Source organism: Rhinatrema bivittatum, chromosome 8 (genome assembly GCF_901001135.1).
Source record: "Rhinatrema bivittatum chromosome 8, aRhiBiv1.1, whole genome shotgun sequence".
Taxonomy (NCBI): Eukaryota; Metazoa; Chordata; class Amphibia; order Gymnophiona; family Rhinatrematidae; genus Rhinatrema; species Rhinatrema bivittatum.
The window spans coordinates 113346269-113363004 of NC_042622.1; the positions used below are offsets into that span (position 1 = coordinate 113346269).

Sequence of the window (16736 nt, forward strand, 5' to 3'; positions counted from 1 at the left end):
CAAAAATTTATGCTCTTATTTTATAAACTGTCCGGGAGCCACACAGTTTATAAAAAGACACCATGTATTTCTGCCCCAAAATGATGTGTGTATGTTTCAGTATGCACATTTATTTGTAATTAAGGAATATATATATTTTAGACATGAAATAATTGTGTGAAATAACACACAATTAAATATGGAGACAGGTATATTTTAAAATATGTATATACACTTGTCTGAAAATAGTTGCGCATGTAGTTGGAATTACCATTTGCTGATACCTCCAACAGTAACTCTTTGAAAATTCCCTCCATAAAGTACAATATATAGCCACTGCATTAAACTACTATGATGAACAAATGTTGCATTCTGAGGCTCAGACATAAAAATTTGCTTTGGTTACAGGTGCTAAAAAAATGGTATTTAAGAGGGGAAAAAACTTATAACTAATTGCAAAGCAACTTTAGCAATGTCTGATGATGTTATAGCGTGCCCTAGTTCTGCTGAAAGGTTTATTGTAATGACAATGTAGCATGAAACAGGGTTTGTTTTTTTTCATAGTTGTTTTATTTGAAAACAAAAGCCTGTAAGGATATTTGAGCTCACAAATTATATAGGTTGAGAACCATATTATGAGGAATTCAAAGGTAAGTCCTTGTGCTGCAGACCCTTGGCCCATGGCCACATACCTAATATCATACCATACTATAACCCTGTTGGATATATTTTTTATATTTAATTTGCTCAGTATTCATGAAACTTTTAACTGCAAAATTACTGGTTATTCTTTATAAGCATCATAGTTAATAATGCCTTTTTTCTTTCTTTATATTTTTGTTAAGGAAAAAAACCTTGATATTTCTCCCAACTGGAGTTATTCATACACATAATGAAACAGAATCAGAACCAACTCAAGCTGTTATTTTGCATTAAATCTTCCACCCCTTCTCGTCCATCCCCCTCCATCACACACTCCAGTATTGGATAATAAAGAAATAAAGCAAAGTAGCACAATTAGATCTGTTAGTAAAATTATACAATATAACATATATGTCTTATTTCTGCAGTTCCTCTGGGAGATTCTTTGTCTTTCATCACTAGCCTTGGCAGTTCAAGAGCTGTTGTCTCTGACACACTGATGGGCTGTCTTAAAAACAAAATAACACTGCTGCGTAGTGCTATAGAAACTAATTTAAGTAGTAAATTAAATTACATTTTTTTCCATAAGCATAGAACGAGAAAAAGTCCTTTTTGAAGAAGCCATCTGGTCTTCATTTCTTGAATTTCTGCTTTCACTAGCTCAGAAGAGCAAGTAAAAAAAAACAAACTATTTTTTTTTCTAGTTTGCCACTAACTTGAATCAGCACATATGACAGGAAGACACTGATGCAACAACAATGCAATGCATTAACTAGACTTGGCGTGGCTTCCAGTGGACTTTGCAAGGCACATCCAGCGCATTAGTTCATTCATGAACAAAATGTTTGTCGTGCACTAAAGTCTTTGCGTTCCTTTGGAGAAGGATTAGTCTACTGCAACGTGCGAAGCCTTGTACATTACCTTTTAGGGCTAGGTCTACAAGTGCTTGGACAAGCTCACATGGATAAAAATGAATTACTGCTGAGGCACGTGTTGCCAAAGACATACTGCGAGATCCACACACAACTAGACGGACAGCAGCAAACGATGGGTACACTATATCCAAAAAGAATCTGTAAGAAATGAGTACAGTAGATCAGAATGGGTTTAGTGTAATTGACATGTACCTTGGTCCTGAGTTGCCTTCTAAATTACAATAATTTGAAGAGAACTAAATTCTGGCATTGGATATCACTCACATGCATATTTGAATAATCTTCAGAGTAATGTTGATTTTTTTTTAAAAGTAGAACTGCTGGATTCTTCAAAAAACATTTATAATTTTCCCAAATATATACATTTTTTTAAATCTCAATGACTTCCTCTTTTGGTCTTTATTTTAGATCAGTTTTCCTTTCTGCCCTCATTCCTTCCCCCAAGATATTGTTTTTTTCAAAAGGTATATTCACATTTTTTATGACTATAATTTTTCTTTTTTAAAGATCTCCTTCCCTGAGTTTCCATGTCAGCTGTTCATGCTGTTTGCCAACTCCACATGTATTATCAGCATGATGCTTGCTGCAAGAAAATCTGATGAGGATCAAAAGTGCAGCTTCCCTGACCAGTTTTTGAAGAAAGCAAGCATTTTATTTTCAATGGTGTCTTTAAAAAGCCTCCTCTCTCCACCCTTAACAAAAGAAAACCCCCTAATCGTTGACAGTAAAAATTAAACAAACTTTAGAAAGACTCAATTTCCAATGTCCCAGTAAGAAAGTTGACTTTTCTTGATGTGACATTTTGCCCAGACCTGTCATAGGAATATAGTACATGAAGGAAGAAAAAGACCAAAATGTCCTATCCAGTCTGCCCAGTTGAGATTTACTTCCTTTGGGTAGATGCACATAGTAATGTCTATATGCAACTTAACATCTACTCCACCTTCTCCCATGTCTTTTATCTGACCTCTCAACCCTTTTCCTACCACTGCCCTCCAGCATGCCATGTACCAAGCTGCATCACTGTGACTAGGAGTTCTTGTACATACAGGGGCAGATTTTAAAAGGTATGTGCGCGGCATACATTTGTTCATGCTACCCGGCACACACAAATATACGCTGGATTTTATAACATGCGCGCGAAGCCATGCGCATGTTATAAAATCAGGGGTTGGCGCATGCAAGGGGGTGCACACTAGTGCACCTTGCGCACGCCGAGCCCTTGGGGAGACCAGCTGGCTTTCCCCGTTTCCTTCCCCCCCCACCTTCCCCTCCCTTCCCCTACCTGTCCCGCCCCCGAGCCTGAGAAAAAAACAAACCTGTACCTTTATCTCACAAGTTACGCCTGCCAGAAGCTGACTGACTGCCGGGGTGCGATCCCCCTGTGCTGGAGTCCTCGGCCACGCCTCCTGGACCGCCCCCGGACCGCCCAGCCATGCCCCAGACCATCTGCCCCGCCCTCCACCCCACCCATTCAGAAAAGCACCAGGACATACGTGTGTCCCGGGGCCTTACACACGCCACCGGGACTTTTGAAAATAGGCCTGGCGTGCGTAAATCTTTGAAAATCTACCCCACAGTGTACTCTGCTAGGTGTATCTAATTAGTTACTCAGGAGCAAAGTGTTTGTATTCATGCGCACTTATGTCCTGATGCAGGGCCATCTGACCAATCCTTTGCCATTAGAAAAACTCACAAGTATGGCAGCAGCACCCTAATTAACTTAGGTTCATAATGGATAAGTAAAAGAAACTTCCAAAGAACATGAAACATTAATATCACTCCAGGGGTGAAAACAAAATCAAAATACAGAAAAGAGTGAGGATGAGATAGGGAGAGGTCTTAAATGATTTTCTTAAAACTAATAGTTGGATTGCCTAGATTATATTTTTGAAATATTTACTACTGCTATTGCTTTAATACATTTATCTTTCTATTTATTTATGTATTTTTATTTACAAGAACGTACTATTCCGCATTCTTTCCAAAACAATTGTTCAAAGCTGATTACAACATCAAAGTTAAAACAAATATAGTTTAGAAAATTCCAAACTTCAAACAAATTACATATCGATATCAAAACAATGCAAAATAAAAAGCATAAAATTGGACAATCGAGAAAAAAACATTATTTAAAAGCTTCCCTGAACAAGTACGTTTTTAGCATTTCCCTAAAACGTTTTTAATCACTCAGCAAACATTTTTCCAAAGGAATGGTATTCCATAACCTTGGGACAATTTGAGAAAAGGATCATTTAGAATTTTGCGGCATCTGTACATCTTTAATATTCGGAATCACACGCTGGCAGCTGGCCGGTGTGCAACTTACTTCAGCCTGGTGATCTGAATTAAGTTCTAAAACAAACACAAAAAAAAAATAGGAGGGGAAAAGGGAGGAAGTTTAGGTAGGGGGGTACAGCATCCTGTTGGAAACAGGATGCTGGGCTTGATGGACCCTTGGTCTGACCCAGTATGGCATTTTCTTATGTTCTTATGGTAGAGAAGTTCCCTCCCAGTCTGCTGGCGCGTGCATGTTATAAAATTGGCGTGTCCATGTGCACGAGCCAGGAAGTGTTCATACATGGACGTGCGCGCGCCCGTTTTAAAATCTACCCCTTATTGTCTTGAACCCATGAGAGGAAAAAAACCTTAAGGAAAACAGCCCTTCCTAATGATGTTAGTGGAACTGAAGGCATTATGGTATTTGCAAAAGGGGGGAAATCCTTGTCGTTGCTACCTTCATCTGGCTGATGAAAATTTTCCTCCTATCCATGAAGAGGAGCCTCAACAGTGACTAAAAAATAATATTGAGTACTGTCTTTTTGTTTTAAATACTCTTTATTCTATATCCGAACAATACTCATGAAGTGTAATTATACCAACACTGTATATATCATGTTACAGCATCTCAGTGGTGTTCATCTATAAACAGAGATAAACTGAAACATAGGCATTTGTAATGAAAGCTTGGAGTAAGATTACAAAGTACTGACAGTAATTCCCTTGTTCAATGATGTGATACAGGGTTACTACTATTTGAATGTCTTATGCTTAACAAAACAAGAGATTACTGCACTACTTTTGTACTGTCATTTTGAGCTTGTTGTCAGTTTATGCCTGCACCTTTTTAAATTTTGCATATTGTCATCACAGCACTTTATCTCATTCATACCTTTAACACACCATAGTAGGGGGCCATTATTATTCGTCAAGAAAAGAAAAGGTGTTATACTCTGGGAAAAGAGGATTCTGTTGTCTTCTAAGGAGGGATCCAAGGTAACATTTGTATGCAATGTCTATACATACTGTATTAGACAGGGTTAGGTATGAGCTGGGGAGGGTTTGTGAACTTTGCATATTGTAAGACTTACTATATGTTAAATCATGTATATGATATTTCAATTAGTTGTATTCACTTAGGGGTAGATTTTCAAAGGGTTACGTGCGTAACCCCCGAAAACCTACCCCAACTCCCCCCTGCACGCACCGAGCCCCGGGACGTGCGTAAGGCCCGGGGCTTTCCTGGGGTGGGGGGACGTGTCGGGAGTGTGTCCCGGCCTGCACGTCATCGGAGCCATGTGGGGGGGGGGCGAGTCGCGGCCGGGACGTCATTGGGGGGGTTCTGGGGGCGTGGCCTCCAGACCAGCCCCCGGACCGGACCATGGCACGCCGGCAGCCGGCCCAGCGCACGTAAGTTACGCCTGCCTCGGGCAGGTGTAACTTGTGCAACAAAGGTAGGGGGGGGTTTAGATAGGGCTGGGGGGTGGGTTAGGTAGGGGAAGAGAGGGGAAGGTGAGGGGGGGTGGAAGGAAAGTTTCCTCTGAGGCCGCTCTGAAATCGGAGGGAACGGAGGTAGGCTGCGCGGCTCGGCGGGCACAGGCTGCCGATTTTGGGCAGCCTTGCGCGCGCCGACCCTGGATTTTAACAAATACGCGCGGCTACGCGCATATCTATTGAAATCCAGCGTACTTTTGTTTGCGCATGCGTAGTTTTATAAAATCTGTCCCTTAGTGCAGGAGTGTCTAACTCTGGTCATGAAGTGCCACAAATGGGCCTGATTTTCAGGATATCCATAATGAATATTCATGTGATATATTTGCATACAATGCAGGCAGTACATGCATACCTATCTCATGCATATATATTGTGGATATCCTGAAAACGAAAATCTGTGTATGGCTCTTGAGGACTGGAATTGGCCACCCCTGACCCAGAGCAACAGTAATGTTGATAGCGCGATAATTAAATATTCATCTACAATACTCTTAGAGCCTGTTTACTAAGCTTTCCCCTCATAGACACAGAGAAATGTCTTAGTAAATCAAGCCTTAATATACGGCAAATTAAAAATGGAATATAATATTGGACTGCAAACCAAAACACCCACCTGTAATAGTATTTTCCTCATGGGAGGGTGTTTTGGATTGCAATCTGACGTAAGGTTAAAGCAATCCAGTAAAATCACTGAAAAAATAGTGAGGTATTGTTTATACCCATCTTTACGCGATTGCTTTAATTAGCTATCAGATTTAGAATCTGAAATGTCCCTTGCATGAGGAAAGGGGGTACAGTTTGGGTTTTGGTTGGGAGTTTGGTTCACGATTCAGGTCTGCAATTTTTTTAGTTCATCTGCAGTACTATTCTACCTTATAAACCTTATGTAAGCTTGCCATGATTTTCTGGCTTGCACATGCATTTCTTTTCTTAGGAATTTGAAAAATAAAATACATCCATTGGGACTATGGAAGAAATCACTGTTCCCCCCCCCCCCCCCCCCTCCATGTACCATTATGACTTATTAGCTATTATTAGACTTTAACTGGAATGGAAGGCATTGAAGCATACTGCACATGCTGCTATGTGTGCCTTAACATGTGAAATGAATTCAATGGAGATGAAATTATCACCAGGAAACAATAGAAATACATTGCTTTGAAAGAAAAGGAAAGCTTTGCAGCCTCTGTGCATCTCTATTGACCCATCTGCTTCCCCTTCCCCAACCTCATCGTTCTCTCATCTGTGCAGTGCTTTTCGATTAAAGTATTTCTACATGTTTCATGGCTTTGTCCTTCCCATTCTCACTTATTGCAGGTACTTAAGGCACATGAGAGTCCAAGGAGGAGGGGAGAAAAGGCAACTGTTCATTTTCGTAAATATCTGCCTTTTGACAATAACGGTAGCTGCAGTGGAGAGAGAGAGAGAGAGAGGGCAAAATTTCACATTTTCTGAGCCTTCCTTGGCTTCATTGCAGCCTTGTCAAGCTTTATTCATCTAACTACCCCACTTCACACAGACATACATACAACCCTTTTTAAACATTTAAGTTGTGCTGGTATTTAACTCTGGTCCTGATTTTTACATAAACATAAGATCTGACCACTTCCCCCCTTCCCCCCCTCACACAAGGATGAATCATGCCACCTGCTGCCTCGAACCTTCCCCATCTCCCCCGAAATCTTTTTTATGTGGAGCCAAGAGCGAGGGACCCTCTGCCTTGTTCCCGGTGCCTCCAGCGCTGCTATGACAGAGGCAGTGCTGGAAGCGTAAACTTCAACAGCGAAGCACAAGGGAGCTTGGCCATGGAGAGCTTTGAAAATCAAGGTTAGTATCTTGAATCTTACCTGCCATGTGATGGGAAGCCAGTGTAAGATGGCCAAAACAGGGGAGATAAGATCTCTGAGAGATGAACCAGTTATGAGCCATGCTGCAGAATTTTAGACTAGTTGTACAGGCCACATGCGTGAAGCCAGAAGGCCAAAGAGGAGCACATTATAGTAATCTAGGAAGGAGAGCACCAAGAACTGAGTTACTGATTGGAAGTTTTGGATACAGAGAACAGGTTTCAAGGAGTGTAATAGATGCAGTTTGAAGTAAGATTAATGAACTAGTGTATTGATATGGGGCTTAAGTGATAGTGAAGAGTCAACCAGGAAATGGATATCGATTGACCCTCAAAACTGAAAATTGCAGGGGCATCAGACTCTTAATTGCAGTGTAAGAGACCTAGAAAAAAAGGATAATTTCAATTTTCTTTGCATACCAAGCAAGTTTATTGGTAGTTAGTCAGTCAAGAACATAGTTTTAAGGAAGTAGCATCATATGTGGAAGTTATTGGAAAAAGAACTGAATGTCATCCGCATTAAAGGTGACGTCCAGTTGGGCAATAACAGTGCAGATGGGAACAATATATATGTTGAATAAAGAAGCAGAAAGAAAAGGCCCTGAGGAACACTAATCTCAAGATCAGAAGAGGCATTTCCCAGCATGACCTTGGCTTGTATGATCTGTGGGACAGAAAAGAGGAAAACTGGGAATGAACAGTAGAGGCAATCCTTATGGATTCAAGTTGGTACAGCAATATGTCATGGTTTAAGGTATCAAGTGCAGAAGAAATATCTATCAGGATTAGAAGGAATTTAATGCCAGAATCAAAACCCTGATGTATGAGATCAAATATAGATTACTGCAACTTCCCATTACTAGGCCTACCCTTTGGACTCATAAAACCTCTTCAGTTACTACAAAATGCCTCTATAAGACTTCTATTAGGGACAAGGAAATGTGAGCACATCACTCCCTCACTGATAGCTCTGCACTGGCTGCCAGTACCATACAGAATCCATTATAAAGTATTAACTAATATATAACATCATCAACAACAGAATCTCCAACCATACACACCACAGCAAATACTAAGATCACAAAATAAATGGCTACTAATTGTGCCTACAAAGCAAAGTATACATCTATCGCAAATAAGAGACCAAATGTTTTCAATAGAAGGCCCCAAGCTGTGGAACTCTCTACCAGAGATGTAACGTCTGTTAACAGAAAGAAAGAGGTTCAAATGTGAGATGAAAACCTGGCTCTTCAAAAATGCATATGACCTAACATAGTATACCAATATGCAGAGAACTACAACATAAAAACAAATCAGAGTCAATCTTTGAATTATGAATGAGAGATTATGAATGATATAAAATGTCCTACGACAAATCCCTGATTACTAAATGAAGACAATTGAAAAATCTGACTAATATGAAGACAACTGAAGCAGAAATTATGCAACATAAACTACCATACAAACCTTTGAGTTAGCATGCTTTTACATGTTTTTAAATATTAAAGTGTATTGTTGACTAGAGATGTGCATCGTGCCGGCGATCGTTTTTGCTTTCGTTTTCGTAAAGCTGTTAGTGCGCGCTAGCTCCCGTTAGTGTGCGCTAAACTGAAAATGATTCGCCACAAAATAAATAAATAAAAACAGCAAATATAATATATATATAAGGTGATTTTTTTTTATTGCAATAACTTAATACATTTCTTAGAAAGCTTTGGGGAGCGAATAATCCCTTTCTCCAATCAAGGGGCAGTAAAATTCCGGGAGGGGATAGCAGATAACCCTGCCTCGTGCGCTGAGCTTAGACATTCACACAGTTCAGCTCTGTTCTTACCCTCCACCGAGTGCCTCGAGGTAGAAGGCAGTGGCAGCGCCGAGATCCTATTACATAACCCACTGTACTATAAACTCTCGCCCTCACCTACCTCCAGGCTGGCGGAGAGAGTGAGGAAAGATGCACGCGATTGACTGCACTGCCTGCAGGACGGAAATGCTTCAGTGCTGGGCAGGAGAGCAAAAACTGCTCCAACTCAGCAGCAGGACGGAGGACTCTGCCAATTGGCTGCAGGCCCGAAACCCAGGGGAAAGGAGTCCAAGCTCCGCCTTCTTCCTCCCTGTCGTGTACTCACCCAGGCTCAGCTAATTGGCTGCAGGAGGCAAGTCAGGCAGGACTTTTTTTTTTCTTGTTCAATCATCCTTCTGCCTGGCATCTAGCGCAGGACCCAAGCACAGTTCTTTTGCCTTCTCCGTATCTCTGTTCGGAAGTGAATTGCAGCAATCTGATTATGGCAAGGTAAGTACAGTGTTTTGGACTTATTTGGGTTCAGAATAATTGATGGGATAGAGTGCTTAGGAGGATGCAAACAGCCCTTAACATACGACCATTAGCGCGCACTAACTCCCGTTAGTGCTAAACCGAAAAACAATTTTTTTCCCGAAAATTTGTGGAAAATGTGATCGTTTATCGGTTTTACCAACACATGACGAATTAGGAAATATCGTACGATTTCCTAATTCGTCAAAAAACGAATGCACATCCTGTGAAAGATGATGCTATTGGGTGCGCTACTGGCAACGATAACGTGGCTTACCTTATTGCTCCCAGCGAAGACGTCACAGAGTCCGCCCCAATGCCACCCCGACTCCTCCCCTTGCCACCTTGACTCCGCCCTGACTCTGCTCCTAGCAAGCTATAACATGCGAAAAGGGACTTTTTGCATGTGATAGCGGCTTATCGCATGCGATAAGCTTTACAAAATGACCCCCTTAGTGGCGCTTGAGGCAGAATACCAGGAAGCATTCTTAAGAAGCCTTACAGAGATGGATTTCATTGGGGTAATGGTATCTAATACCGCATGCAAGGATGACTGCCAAACTAGTCACATCCCAGGAAGGGTTGCCAACTGGCTCCAGATTTTCACATCAGGTTGATCCAATTCTGGTTTTACCCCACTGCATGCTGGGACTTATTCTGATTTCCCTATTGCATTTTCTAAGAAAAGCAAGACTATAAGTACCTGCGTGCAGGGGAGTAAAATCAGGACTGGATCAATCTGTCCTGAAAATCTGGAACCAGTTGGCAACCCTACTTGGGATGTGACTAGTCTGGCAGTCGGGGTCATGTTTCTTTTTTTAAATTGAAGGGTTTTTTTCACTTTTACTTAATATTATACTACATAAGAATTTCATTGCTGGGTCAGACCAATAATTCAGCTTTGAGCCAAGCATCCTATCTCAGATAATGGCCAGTCTGGGTCATTTAGAAGTGCCTGGCAGATCCCTTCCATGTTGCTCAATCCCAGAAGTAAGAGGAGATGATCCTCATACCTGCTTGGCTAATACTTGTAATAGACATTCTTCCAGAAGCTTGTCCAAACCTTTTTAAAACCCAGCTATACTACTAGCCTTGACCACATCCTTTGGCAACAAATTCCACAAGTTAATTTTTAAATTTTGTTTTAAATCTGCTACCAGTTAGTTTTATAGAGTTTTCCATTCACTTGTTTTAGTATTATTTAAAAGGGTAAAAAACCTTTCCCTACTAACCTGTTCCACCCATCTATCATATCTTCTCTGTCATCTCTTCTCCAAGTTGGTCTAACTTATTTAGCCTTTCTTCATGAGGAAGTTGTTCTATCCCCTTTATTATTTAATAAGACATCAGGAATTAACATGAATTTCGGGGGGGGGAGGAGGGGCTGTTCATATAATCTTATGGAAGAGAGAATTCAGAATTAATTGAAAATTGGGAGCAGTTGGAGAAGTGGGTATTTTATGACATCACCACAATTCTTGTGATTCTAAGAAGCTACAATAAAAAGGCACATGCACTTCCCATATGTGCAGGAACCAAGCTGGTTGAGCTGTAATTTTTGTTTCTATTTCAGAGAGATATTTTTAAGCAACTGAATAAGCCCAAACAACATTTTTTTGTTTACTCTCAGGCTTTTCATAGGAAGTGAGACTGCAATGTCAGATCACCTCCCCTTAATGAAAGTCAAGCAAAGACTGGCATCCTATTCACCAAGGCACTCAGCATCCAGAGGGAAACAAATTCTTCATAAAGCAGTCCATGCAGATTTCCAAGGCTGAAATGATGCAGCTAGTTCAGAAATCAATTATGTTTCCCACTATGATTTATTCTTTTCAGGCAAACACTGTACTTCTTCTGTTTAAGGATTAAGGAGTTTCTTGAGTTTAAGGATTCTGTATATAGCTGTATATAGCTAAAATTCATTCTTCCCCCCCCTCCATTTTTTTTAATATTATTTGAAGAATCAGAAAAGCAAGGCTGTAAATCTTACTGGTCTTGATATGTCTGAGATGATAAATTGTCCATTTCAAAGCTTCTACCTGTCTACATCCTTGCAATATTCTTCCACCTGCAGCCAACTGTAAAACAGATAGCAAAGAAAAGCTGCCAATTTCTTCTTAATTCCTAACAACTACTTTGAGAGGCAATCTTTAAATCTCCTCTGATACTTTCAACCAACATCCTAATCTTTGCAACTGTCAGATAAAGGATTTCAGCTGACCTATCATCAAATATGGCTCTAGCCTCTGTAAATCAGAACTACCTGTAATGACTTCAACATTTTACAGCACGAATGGACATTGCCTTGAAACAAAATAAAGGTGACAACAGAAATGATGTGCTAGGCTGGAGCTACCCTAGAAGGCAGCAGAGCAGTTTAGGTGGTAAAAATCCAGCAGTCTTCTCCTCCTCTACCTTCTATCATGTCTTCATTTTTACCCTTTTCCCATCCGATTCTGTTCTGAAGCAGCAGGGCTGGGTGGACAAGCCATAGACCTGGCTGCTGTCAGTGAATGATGGCAGCACTTGAAAGTGATGAGCCTTAATTTCAAATGAATGGAATGAACCAGAAATAGCCTCCTACAAAAACACCCCCAAAACGTTTGGTCATTTTCATATTTGGGACATTTTTATAAAAACAAAAGACAACAAAAAGGGCCTCTGGCAGCCCTGACTGGGATTTTCAGAGCTCCTACAATCCTCCCGTCCCCTCCATCACATTCCAAAAAACTAGTTTAGCCAGCCATGGTTGGGTCCCTCCATCCATTTAAAAGTGACAGGGCAAGATGGTGGCGTGAGTGAGGACGCTACCTTCACTAGCTATTGCAGGCTTGTGCTGTTAGCGCAAGCCTGTGATAGTCTTAGACAATAAGGCCCTCTGTTAGGAATAACAAAATTAAGATGAAAAATCCAAAATTGTTCCCTATAATTCAAAAGGGACTCCCTATCCCCTTCACAGGGACCCAAGGAAATATGTTCAAGTATGGTCCATTTAAGTTACGAGAACGAGTGCTTAAAATCAATACAATGTTGAACAATGGGAGCTGCAAGTTTGCCCATATTCATACAGGGGGTAATTTTCAAAAGGAGTTACATGCGTAAATGTAGCTACTATTGTAGCAATTTTCAAAAGCCATTTACTCGAGTAAAGTGCACTTACGCAAGTAAATTCTATGGACAATTCAATGGCATATATTGTAGCAATTTTCAAAAGCCCACTTACTCGAGTAAAGTGCATTTTCTCAAGAAAAACCCAATTTTACTCGAATAAATGCTTTTTAAAATCTACCTCACAGCTTTTATGTTCAATAAGATGCCTTTTAGTTTTTATTGCTCTTTTATGGATTGATTTTAAGATCTGCGGGAGCGCATCCATGTCATTTACTCCAACACATTTTAAAATCCAATGAAATAAAGATTAAATAAAAAATTGGGATTATTCTTGCTAAAGAGGTTTTGTTATTTCCTGTGACTCGCTATTACTTATAATTTGATTGACATGCTTAATCACGCCTAAGAAACCAGAGGTCGCGCAAATGAAAATAATAGGAACCAAAAATAGGGGATAAAATTTAAACCATTAAAGTAAACAGTAAATGACTGAATTTTCTTTGCTAGTGACTATTTTGAATTTTTTCCAGTGTGTTGTCATAACTTTTGTGATATTTGCATTGATACAAGCAAAAAATTACCAACGGGAAATGAAGTAATCCTTCTTGGCACCTTTTATAGCTTTTTAGTTCTTCCTGTATGCTGCCGGTCATTTTGTAGTAATCAACTTTGATGTGCAATTGAAAACAAAGGTTGTATGTAGGTATGACGATTCTTGCATTCAGTTGAAGTAGTATGTGTAAAAATGTGTTCTTTTAACTAAAGTAGTATTTGGACAAATGTGTAGCAATTTTTTAAGTTTGATATTTTACGATATATATGCTGATACTTAATATATTTTTTAGATATTGTTTAATATATCCTTACAATCAATTTTTTATAACTATATAGATGTATGTTCACTGTTATATACCCATGTAGATTGTGTATTCAGGACCAGTATTGCCGCCAGTGTCATTCTTTTTGGTGTATTTATCATACTTATGCTCTTATGCGTTAAGTGGAGCATTTATACTTATCACTTATTAATAGCAGTAAGAAACATTTCACTGGTTGTAAATGACAGAATCTATTTTGAAATTGGTAAGATTCAGAATAGTTACAGCACGCTGTCACATTAAGTAATATGCTAATACAAGTTGAAAAATAATCAACGGATAAAGGTGTTTGTATTTTCAGTATTATAATTTAGGGGCGGATTTTAAAAGGGATACTCATGTAACCCTTTTAAACCTGCTCCTGCGCGTGCCGAGCCTATTTTGCATAGGCCCGGCGATGCGCGCATGTCCCAGGGCTTGAAAAAATGGGCGGGGAGTGGGCGGAGAGGTCTGGGGGTGGGATGGGGGTGGGACCAAGGCCTTCAGCAAAGTGGCTGTGTCAGGGGATCGCGTACCAGCACTTGGCCGGTGCGCGCAACCTACGCCTGCCCAGAGGCAGGCGCAACATATAAAACAAAGGTCGGGGGGAGGTTTAGATAGGGCTGGGGGGCGGGTTAGGTAGGGAAAGAGAGGGGAAGGTGGGGGGAGGGGCGGAAGGAAAGTTCCTTCCTAGGCCGCTCCGATTTCAGAGTGGCCTCGGAGGGAATGGGGAAAGCCATCGGGGCTCTCCTTGCACGTGCCGACCCAGGATTTTATAACATGTGTGCGGCTGTGCACGCATGTTATAAAATCAGGTGTAGATTTGTGTGCGCTGGGTTATGCCTACAAATCTATGCCCACACTTATGTCTTAAAATCTGGCCCTAAATGTTTATAGCAGTAAGAATAAGTCCACTTTTTTATTTAATCATCTGTTAGGATTTGTAAGTATGTGGGCCCTTTGGCCGAGATGAGAGGTGGTACCACCCAGGGGAGGAGCCCCACTGAGCCTCACCATTGGGAGGTGGAGTCTCGGCTGCGGGATGATATACAGTAGAGGAAGGGGGAATGAAGAAAAGATGTTTTATATTCAGACATATACCAACAAGGACTGAATTACATAGTCTGGGTAAAGCAAATAAGCATGGGTGTAGCTTGCTTTTACGGTGGTTACTACCCCAAATCAAGCCTGATACTTCACTTAGAATACATATCCAGCGCAGCTCACTGCTTCAACGGCAGGGGGAATGAAAGGAGGATTTATATTCAAGCAACCAACAAAGACTGAATTCATAGGCTGGATAAACAAGCGTGGGAGAAGCTGGCTTATTACAGCGGTTACTACCCCAAACCAATTAGCTGGATACTTCACCTACATGCAGCTTCAGGACTGCTATCTACGATGGTGGGGGTGGAAGGGAAATAGAACCAAAAACGTTATTTAAAGGGACAAGAGTAACAGAAAAGTATGAAAAAAAAAAGTGTGAAAGCTTGCTGGGCAGACTGGATGGACCATTTGGTCTTCTTCTGCCATCATTTCTATGTTTCTATGAAGAAAGAGAGGATGACCCCAGGAGGCGGGCCACAGAACAACAGCGCAGATGCTGACGTCAGACTCAGCTTGAATGACCAGAGTCAGGCAATAGCTGCGGCACTACCCGAGGAGCGGAGGTGCCGGGAGGTAGTTACAGTCATGGTAGTTACACTGGGTCTGTAGAGATGGTACACAAGAGGATTCCTCGGTAGGAGATCACGGTAGTGGACCGCAGAGTGGGGTACACCGGTGAGGGTTCCTCTAGTGATATCATGGCGTGGGTCCGCAGAGCAGGGTAGACCCGGAGGTGGCTCCTCTAATGAATCACGGCAATGGTCCGCAAAGCGGGGTACACCAGAGAGGGTTCTCATGTAGATATCACAGCAGAGGTCCACAGCGTGGTACTCACTGCGACTGAAGACAAGTAGTAGTTCCGTAGAAAGCCTAGGAAGCGAGGCAGGCAGGAGTCCGGATGATAGGCCTTCCAAGGAGTGGATAGCCAAGAGACGAGGAAGGGCCCTCGAGTAGGTAGATACAGCAAGTGAACTCGTTGCCAAGTTGCCTGCTGTCTGGGCTGGCGAGCTTAAATATTGAAGTTGAGTGACGTCATCTGATGGGGACGCCCTCGAGGTTCCCGCCATGACGTGGTTAAAGCAGGTCGGGGAGCCTGCAGCTAGGGAACCCTGAGGGTAAGATGGCAGTCGGCAGCATCCATGCTGCTCAGGTAGGCCCAGGAACAGAGGCTGGAAGGCCAGTGGTAGCTGGCAGAGGCTGCGAGTTCGCCCAATGGAGCCAAAGCAGTAAAAAGAGAGGTGAGCAGCAGTGCTCATAGCCGTCTGCAGCCGCGGAGCTTAACATTAGCATCCCGTTTGATCTTTGCATGTGTCAGAGTAAACGACGGAATCTTCTTCGCTAGAGATTATTTTGAAGTTGTTCCGGTGTGCTATCACATATTTTGTGATAATTAAACTGATACAAGTGAAAAATTCTAATGGATTAAGGTAAAGCATTATGCTAGTTCACCATTTTTATCGAGTTATTTACTCTACCGGATGAATATAGAATAATGTAACTTTACAATATTTTCAGTGTACACGCAATCGGGAATGCAGTCCTTTTAGTGAAGAATATGCTTTAAAAATTTGTAATTAAAAGAGTTTTTAAGGTAATATTTTAACCTTTTTTATATATTGATTAGTTATTACTAATTACTATAAAATATATTGGCAGTTAATTTTTCATAAATAGATACACTTTGAAATATTTTTTGAATTGATGTAGGATTGACATTCATCCATGATTTAAAACACTGTTTTTAGAATGTTTTTTCTTTGACTTTATGCCTTTTAAAAGAATCTATTTTTTTTTTTGGTAACACATCTTAACATTTTTTTTCCTTCAGTTTAGTTACATACATATGATTAATATTCTAGGTATTCAAATTTTAGAATGCATGCATTACATTTATGTTTTAAGAACACATATGTAATTTTCTTTGTGCTATGTTAAACTCTATCAGGTACATAACACAGAGAGCATATCATACCTCACTACTAAAAATACCATACAGCATATACATGTAGGGGCATCATTAATATAATACATCATAAACTCCATATATCCTAACCTTTAATGACCATATACATAAATATCCCACAGTTTTTTATTATTATTATCCCACAGTTTTTTATTATTATTTATTTTTATTCTTTACACATATCAGTACTTAGATGTGTACAAATTAC

The 16736-nt window shown here is 40.7% G+C and overlaps 1 protein-coding gene across 1 annotated transcript in view; it reads right to left on the reverse strand.

Annotated features, from left to right (window-relative positions):
• Positions 1 to 305: 305 nt before the first annotated feature.
• Positions 306 to 16736, reverse strand: part of ADGRD2 (adhesion G protein-coupled receptor D2) — a 322967-nt gene continuing 306536 nt past the window's right edge. Inside the window, exon 26 of the mRNA XM_029614032.1 lies at positions 306 to 1694. Coding sequence (XP_029469892.1) covers positions 1678 to 1694 — 17 coding nt within the window. The 3' untranslated portion in view covers positions 306 to 1677. The remainder of the gene's footprint in view (positions 1695 to 16736) is intronic.